This window comes from Seriola lalandi, unplaced genomic scaffold, assembly GCF_002814215.2.
Source record: "Seriola lalandi dorsalis isolate HSWRI2012SDOR001 ecotype SW California unplaced genomic scaffold, Sedor1 jcf7180002054885, whole genome shotgun sequence".
NCBI classification, from domain to species: Eukaryota; Metazoa; Chordata; class Actinopteri; order Carangiformes; family Carangidae; genus Seriola; species Seriola lalandi.
In genome coordinates this window covers 970591-979448 of record NW_019525437.1, presented here as the reverse complement: position 1 = coordinate 979448, position 8858 = coordinate 970591, and the positions used below count along the sequence as shown (strand labels likewise).

The 8858-nt window shown below is 43.9% G+C and overlaps 1 protein-coding gene across 1 annotated transcript; it reads left to right on the top strand.

Annotated features, from left to right (window-relative positions):
* Positions 1-4871: 4871 nt before the first annotated feature.
* Positions 4872-7922, top strand: LOC111671769 (Krueppel-like factor 2). The gene is made up of 3 exons (XM_023428964.2): positions 4872-5326; positions 5660-6665; positions 6771-7922. Exons 1-3 carry the CDS (start codon positions 5249-5251, stop codon positions 6944-6946), a joined length of 1260 nt encoding a protein of 419 aa, XP_023284732.1. The 5' UTR covers positions 4872-5248; the 3' UTR covers positions 6947-7922.
* Positions 7923-8858: the final 936 nt, after the last annotated feature.

Here is an 8858-nt window from a genome sequence, read left to right as displayed (position 1 = left end):
TTCACCAACAACTTCAGAAAACATCTTTATCAATTTGATTTGACAATACATGAGCTGCAATTACTCACAACACAACACAACACAACACAAGTGTTTCCAGGGGACACTAAAACGTGATGAACCTGGGACATACTTGCATGGATGCATTGTAATACATCCAAGCTGGGACGCACTTGTTGTTCAATGCAACTGAACAACAAGTGCGTCCCAGCCATGTTCATCACGTTTTAGTGTCCCATGGAAACAGTTCTTCTGTGTTGTATTTGCAGCTCATGTGTTGTCAAATCAAACTCATGAAGATGTTCTCTGAAGTTGTTTGTGTTTTGTCTGTTTGCATGTGTTTTCTGAAGTTGCAGTGTGTTGAGCTCTCGGTGCCACCGTAGTCAAGTGTCAAAAATCTTAGTATTGAAATGACACAAAGCTACAACATTGGGGACCTTTGCAACAAACAAAGGAAGGATCGGACATTTTTTATCATGTTCTCCACAATCAGAGGAATGATATTATTATCATATGATATATTAGTAGCATCAAGCACAGAAACAAGTCTGAGCGAGGGCTCCGACCACTTGAAGGAAAATTACAGTATTGCACTTGCCCACAGTCCCACAGACTAAGTAAGAGCAAGCAGCAGAAGCCCCCTAAAGCTCCCTGAGTAAACCTCAGTTTTACATAAATCACCTCAAACACTCTTTAGTCCATCTGAAAGCAGCTAGTTTAGTTAGCTGGCAAAGCTGCCCCAGGAGTAGATCCCTGTGCAGTTACCTACAGTATCATAGCTAATACATGGAGCTCTTTGTGTTCACTGTAGACTGGATTCAAATCTCTAAAACAGCAGTGGTGAATGCAAAGTCAGCATGGCCAACCAGTCTCTTTTAATTAATATTGAGGAGTGTGATGGGAACATAAACTGAAGCTCCTGACCTGGAACTGCAGGATTTTACACGTTGCCCTCCACAGTGATATTGCACAGGGGTACACTCAGTTTTGTTATATACTGTATATTCATATTTACATGCCATTTACAACAGAAATACAGCAGTTAGCTCCATTGGCTCCACTATTCAATCATAGATGGTTTAATACATCCGTGTAGATGTAGGTATGACTCTGTGTAAGACAGAACACAGATTTCCATGGACTTGTTGGAGTTGTGAGAATATATGACAGTGGTCATAGGCCAGCCTGATAAGAGCAGATCATCACAGAGACGTCAGCTCTTACTGAAAGCTCTGACCACACGGCTGCTTGTTCCGATAAGGAAGGCTGGATGTCTCACTGGGTCAAAAAGTGAAGTCTGAATCATCTGCAGCAACACCAAGACAACACTGAGAATGTTGCTGCAACCACACTGAGGCCTGAGCTGTCAATCACACCACTCACTGGGAGAACTCATGTTAACTTCAGTCTCTGTGTGGATTCAGTTTCTAAATGACAGCATGCAGAAAAAAACTTTTTCGTGCTCTATATCCAGTTCGCAAGTAGCTTCAGTCTGGGAAACTGCATCCTACCACCTGATCATGAACCATAATGCTAATCTATAACAATGATATTTCAAACTTTATGTACAATCGACTATATACATTAAAGTATGTATAAAAAAACTGGACTGGAGATTAAATCCAAGCATCCACCTTACGAGGCTGAGAAGTGAAGCCAACAACAAAGTGCTAAAACCTGCAGTTCCTCTAATGACCACTAGAGTCTGGCTAGTCCCCACAGACTCCCATGTAATAAAAGAAATAAACATGTTTACAGCCTGGTACAAAGACTGTTTGTGTTCTAGAGCTAATTTCCTCCTTCATGACACCTGTTTATATAACTCACCTGTTTACATTTTATTAAGGATTAAAGTTATGGAGAATTGAGGGCGTGGCCTCTTTGATTAACAGGTCAGCTCCACTCACGCCCCATCTCTTTGTCCATTTTTGGATCAGCTAGGAGTTAGTGGCGGAGTCAGGCACTGCCAAGATGGGGACTGTGGGGCAGCTCACTCTGAGCTTCAGAAACCTGCGGGTGACATCACAGAGGTTACGTCCATCTTTATTCAAAGTCTATCATTAAATAACTTAACAGGGCTGTGTAACCGCCAAGTGTCAAATCTGTTGTTACTTTTGTCCCTGAAAGATTTATTTCAGAAAACCATATCTTCTTCATATTTCATACTATTTATGATGATGTGTAATTTGCAAATCTGGGTATGGTTTGAATTTCTGCAAAGAAAGTACATTCTTGTTGTAAACAAAGCCTCCACTGCGTCCATGCTGCCTGCTGGAACACAGTTGATTGGTTGCTCCACTCTGACAAACTGCAGAGGAATGCCACCAAATCACTGACGGCTGCCAGGCCTCCAAAAATCATTGGGTGACTATCAAAGGTCAGTCAGCCTCTAACTAGCATTTCAAATCTGTGTTCGCCAGAGGGTAAAACACTATAAAGGTACGCTATGTTATAAGACACACCCCTGATCTGCTGCCAACCGGTTGAAGGAGAAGCTCTGACCCGGGCAGACAGGTAGTGTAGATTGTTAATAGACATGTTTGACATCTGTCTTTTTTTTCCTCATGAGTCATTAAAGGCTTTAGTGAAGCTGTTCACACACTGAAGCAACATAATTCATGTCAGCAGGACAGAAGATTGACATTTTGTCTTTAAGGACAAGACACAGATGAAGTGAAGAAAGTAAGAAGAAGCTTTATTACCTGTGGGTTTCTATGGTATGTGAACTGGAATGATGATTGTTGAGTCAGTAACACTCCCTTTGATAAGTGGGTGTATGAGTTACATAACACAAATCTGATTGCACGGCAGCAGTGTTCCTCCTTTTCACACTTTATGAAACAGCTGGGCAAGCAGGGCCTACAACTTTGTTTGGGAATATGCATCACTAAAGCACATGTTCAAATGGCATAACGAGAGCCTTATTACAACATGCACATTCCAGTTTTACATCAGGACTCACAAGTGTGTAGCGAAAAGGCAAAAAAGAAACTGAAGAGATGCTCCACAGAAAGATTTATTGAGTACATCCACAACATGTTAATGTTTACACGCACAGGCTTCACAGAGCTCAAGCAACAACTTAGCGACATTAGTCAATTTAAACAAATAATGACAATCGAGCATTCGTGTGAATACTTTATAATAATAGTCTAATCGTATACTTAAGTAATGATGACTCATGATGATTGAACTCAATGAGGAATTCCTGCAGGATGCATCATGAATTCCTGCCGCTCAAAATAAGCATAAGCAATGATCAAGTCATCATGACTTTATGTGATTAGTTCACACATATCTGCTCAGCCTGTCTGATTTCTATAAGAATGGTGGTTTTAACACATTTACAATAGTGGGTAAGAACATGACTTGTTTTTTTTTTATTGTGTTTGTATTGTTGTTGGAGGCAGCGGAGTGTAGCGTGAAAATCATCAAAGCAATTAGAGGAGAATGATCAGACGTTTGTGACATGATGCAGTGTTGTATGCACATGAAGCACGGCTGATGTTTGCGCAGGCTGGACGTTGTAGCTCCAGGGTCCCCGTGAATCCCACATCTTCACATTCACCTCACCATCATCAAACTACATTCAAATGAATACTTAGAGATCCTCTGAATATAGTCATGTGATGAATCAGTAACAAACAAATGGACGCATAACACAACAGTAATTAATGATAATCAATTATCAAACTTAAATGAAGTAGCTCAAGAAAAACAGGCAAGATAAGGTTATAAAAAAGGTCTAATGTCAAAATCTTGGTCCCTAAAGATAGATAGTGTATATTTTCAATAAGGCTCCATTTGGCCTTTTTTCTTTTGGTCCTGATTTATCATCGATTTTTTTCTGCCTGTGTCATTTTTCCCTGGAGCTCCCAGCAGGTTAATCTAATCACAGACACACTGGATGGTGTTTCATAGAACACAAAACAAGCACCTGTTTGATGCTGTTCATATATTTTTTGCTTCTTGCTCTTACTCTGATTTTAAAGCTGTGCAGCTGTTAGTTACACTGAAGTCAATGATTAAAAACCTATCCACCCAAAAAATCAGCTCCAACACAAGTGCAGTGCTGCTTGACCTTAATGCATCAGTAATAATACTCCATTGTATTCACTGGAGCTTCCACTGCTCATGGGCACAGTTGAGAAAGTAGAGAGCCATTCAGACTGGAGCCAGCAGCTTTCTGTTCACATGTTTGAAGCTGACATAACATATGAATGAACGATGGATAGACGTCGCTCTCTCTCTCTGCAGGAGAGCCGCCTCCTCATCGCCTTAGTGAGGCTTCGGGAGTGTAGGAGAAATGCCGTGGTGGCGCCTGGTGGCTGAAGCCTGCAGCAGAAAATACACCCTGCGCTGCCCAGGGCACGACAGCCGAGGAGGAACCGCGGAGTTTACAACTGTCTGATCCGAACCCAGGATGATCGTAAACACGCACACTCTGTCTCTGTGTCCCATGTCTGACAGAGACACTACGATGTTTCACATTTCACGAAGAGCATTTTTTGTTTATCAGCAAGAATGTTTGTTAACCAAATAAATAGATGAAGAAGATTGTATAAGGACACGATCATTATCAGAGTAACTGAAGTAACTAATTGTGTGCGTAAAAGCGCATCGTGCCCAAATGCGTAATACTCATGGCACCTGCAGCATCTCTCTTCCTCTTTGTGTAAAGCCTGCGTGCCCTTGCAGTATCGTTTTCGTTGCTGTTTTTTCAACAACGTGCTAATGTGCTTATTATGTCTTTTAGTGGTGCCTGTCCAGGGGCGGTCTCTCTCGCTCTCTGCCCTGCCAGTTGTTGGACAGGTTTGCGAGGGGCGGGTTTCCTTCTCTGTGAGGTTAAGTAGCTGCCGGCAGCAGAGCAGAGAGAGCATTCCGCACCAGTCCTACCCTGACTCTCTCACCACCTCTCTGTATCTGAAACACAGGGAAACTGTACTTTTATACCGAGGCTAAATTTAGGGGGCTGGTCGGTGCGCGGCGTCCCCATCCTGGACGCGCTTCCTTCCCCCAGCCTGGCATTGGTCTGATTTGTGCAGGGAACAACGTTTATAAGAAAAGCAGCTCTGTCCAGACGCACAGCTACATGAGTGAGGAGAAACAGCTCATCGGACGACAGAAGAAGCGACGCGATCTGTAGCTTTTTCTGGAGACTCTCTGGACTCTGGTAATTTCCTTTAAACACAGAAAGTGCCTCTTCTCAACACTTGAGGGATTTTTTTTCCACTTTTTTTAACAACGCATGGAAATGGCCTTGAGCGGGACCATTTTACCATCAATCTCTACCTTTGCCAACCAGAAGGAGAAAGGCTGGGAAGATGTAAGTTGCACTCTTTATATATTTACACTTGTTTTGAGCCTGTTGATAGAGTCACATAGGTTCATGCACTTGCTCTGCCAGAATCAGTCTGTCAGATCAGAGCACATACACTGTGTGTGCTGGTGCTTGAAAAGTTTTTTGGAACTTTGGAACTGTGTTGTTAAATGTTTAAACACAGTTTGTTGGTGATATTCATCCACTTTTAGACACATTTTGTGCTGTTTTTGAAATATTTTATAAAATTAGATTAATAAAATAAATCTATTGATGTATCTGAAAGTGCTGTCAAAGATTTTGAAACAAACTAATCCTGCTCTCTCATCCTCGCTCCAGAGGTGGAAGGGCGACATGAGCAGCGTTGCGCCCGACTTGGACAGCAGCTGCCTGGGCAGAAAAGATGAAGAGGACCTGGATAAGTTCTTGGATCTTGAGTTTATTCTCGCAAACACATCTGGCTCTGACGGAGCGCCAGCCGCAGGGACGGGGGTAGAGTCCTATCGACTCCAGGAGTCCGGGTCGTCCGCCTATCACCAGCAACAGCAGCACACCGGGATGCCCCAGCCGCAGGCCAATTACACCTCTGTCCCAGATATGAACTGCCCTCCTCCGCCCTACAACAGTCTGATGGCGGAGCTTCTGCGCTCCGACGTGGATACGAGCTTCTTCTCCGGGAACAGTCCCAGCATCCAGGGCAGATTCCTGATCAGCTCCGCGCCTTTCCAGACCACTCAGGATTTATTCCCCGAGCATCCGAACATTAAAGTGGAGCCTGCCTCCATGGACACATACGGACCTGTCATGGGTCTAGTGCCCCAGAGCTGCACCAAAATCAAGCATGAAGGGAACGTCTCCTGCATGATGTCATACGAGCAGCAGCCGCGGCTGGCCAACTCCCCGCAGGCTGCAGTCGGCAGCATGACGCCGCCGCTCAGCCCGGACGACCTGATGAGCTCCGAGTGCCACCAGCCCCAGATGTGCAACGCCACCTCGCTGACGTTCCCGCAGAGCTTCCACTCCCACCACCGGAGCGCGCCCGGGGGATTCCCTCACCCGCACACCGGGATGCAGCTCCCTTTCACAGGGGCGCACCACCATCACCATTTTCCCGCCATGTTCGGAGAGGACGCGGCCATGGGCATGCAGCAGCAGCCGGCGTCCGGCCAGCGGGTCCTCCTCACCCCACCATCCTCCCCGCTGGAAATGATGGACACCAAGCCAAAGAGGGGTCGCCGGTCCTGGCCCAGGAAACGGACTGCGACACACACCTGCACTTTTACCGGCTGTGGGAAAACCTACACCAAGAGTTCCCACCTGAAGGCGCACCTCAGGACGCACACAGGTAAGACCTGCATGAATGTGCTGGATGCTCTTCACCACTTATTGCCTTACGTCATACCAGCCTCCACATAATGACGTCATTCACCGTGTTTTTTTGTGTTTACAGGAGAGAAACCATACCACTGCAGCTGGGAGGGTTGCGGCTGGAAGTTCGCTCGTTCTGATGAGCTCACACGTCACTTCCGGAAGCACACCGGGCACCGGCCGTTCCAGTGTCACCTGTGTGAACGGGCGTTCTCCCGGTCCGACCACCTCGCCCTGCACATGAAGAGGCACATGTGAGGACACAAGCTGAGCAGAGAGGACTCTATGCATCAACCACATGAAAAGAACTGTAACAACCCTATGGTCAGATATAGAACCATGCTATGCAAATATATAGATGCAAGTTCCTATAGTTCATTTAACTATAGTGGTACCATGGCAGGATTAGCAGCCATACAGTATGATGAGGCCACTAGCCTATTGACTACACTGTAATGCCTACAGGTATATTTATAGGAATATTATAGTGAGTTTCATCAGGGGGGAGGAAAAAGAGCATCAAGATGAAATGCCTTAAAACATATCTATTTAAAAGTTATTTTGAGAGAAGTGACAAACACAAATCACAAATCACAAATCAATGAGCAAACACAGCAGATATGACAGAGACAGATGAATTCTGTTCAGACTTTTGTAACGATGTAGCTGGTACTACTTTTTTGTATGGGACGCTGTTTGTATAGACAACAAGTGAACAAATGAATTTCCACTCAACATGTCAGGCACATGCAGCTGAAGCAACTGGAAGCAGACATTCCTCTGAAGAGCAAATATTTTGTTGTATTTTCACCATTAGTGCCTTTCTATAACACATTATTACACATCTTACGAGCGCCATATTCTTCACTGGCTAAATGACAATCAAAGTTTTATTCTGTGTGTTATATTGTAAGTGTAAACTGCACGTGAAATAAGCTTTTAGACAATGTTTTGTTCTAAAACTGCCTTTCATTCTGTCCTCCTCGAAGGCTTGAACTGAATGTCGTGTCTGTGAGTCTGTCTGTTGTCTACTAGCATTTGAAGTCAGGGTCTTTTACAGTAGGAAGTCTCACAGAACAGCAACACCACCTGACTGACAAAGGGCTATTCAGTCTTTGGAAATAAGACTTGTTTGTTTGTGTGATGAACAAATGTACTGCCTTGTAAATAGAATTTTTTATATAATGTAAATAGTTTATTTTAATGTACATATTAAACTAAATGAACAACATGATTCCTGAGTCCTGAGTGTGAATGTCAAAGATCTGGATGGAAGGAAGGTTGATATTATATAAGACCAGGTTTGATGTGAATACACACACACACACACACACATACACACACACACACACACACACACACACACACACACACACACACACACACACATACATACACACACACACACACACACACACACATACATACACACACATACACATACATACACACACACACACATACATACACACACACACACACACACACAAACACGTTTTTGACTTTGTTTTCTTCTGAAATATTGGAGAGTTTGTTTCAGGACTAAAACCTACTAAATGACTAAAGAAAAGAATCTGAAGAAAGAACTTGAAGATGAGACTGATGATGTGTTTGTAGACACACATAGTCTGTAGTAACAGGAGCTCCTGAGTAGATTAAGAGTAACAAGCCAAAAAGAGCAAGTAAAAATGATTTTTTTTTTTTTTGAAAAAAGGAATTTTTGTAAAATTATGAAGAAATCCAGAGGAAAGAAGATTAGAATAGTAAAGTCTGTTATTTTTTCCTCTTTCCTAACATGAGGTTTAGGGAGTTGTATTCTACATTCCAAACATACCAAAATGTCAGACTCAATTCTAGAGTACTGTGTATGAAATGATGCACAGGACCTGTAGACATGCTGGTTTGGAGGTTAAGCAAGCAGCAGGTGAGTCATTCTAAGAAGCCGGTTCCATCCAGGCCTGAGCCCTGAGCGCCCAGCCGGCAGCACCCGGACTGATGCTTCCCAGCTGGGACAGAGCGACTGCCAGAGTGCTGTGGCAGCTGCCTATAAATACAAACATTACATTGACATAATTACAGAGGCTCGATATAGATGGAGTCTGCGTCAAGGGCACAGGGGCGAACCGCAGTGAGTGGGAGGGATGGAGGGGTGAAGAGGAAGAGAAACCCT

Bases quoted from the DNA above. Each gene is read 5' to 3' on its own strand.
- LOC111671769 (XM_023428964.2), top strand. From the start codon at position 5,249: ATGGAAATGGCCTTGAGCGGGACCATTTTACCATCAATCTCTACCTTT. The intron at 5,327-5,659 runs GTAAGTTGCACT...TCCTCGCTCCAG, and splicing joins AGGAGAAAGGCTGGGAAGAT to AGGTGGAAGGGCGACATGAG. The intron at 6,666-6,770 runs GTAAGACCTGCA...TTGTGTTTACAG, and splicing joins GCACCTCAGGACGCACACAG to GAGAGAAACCATACCACTGC.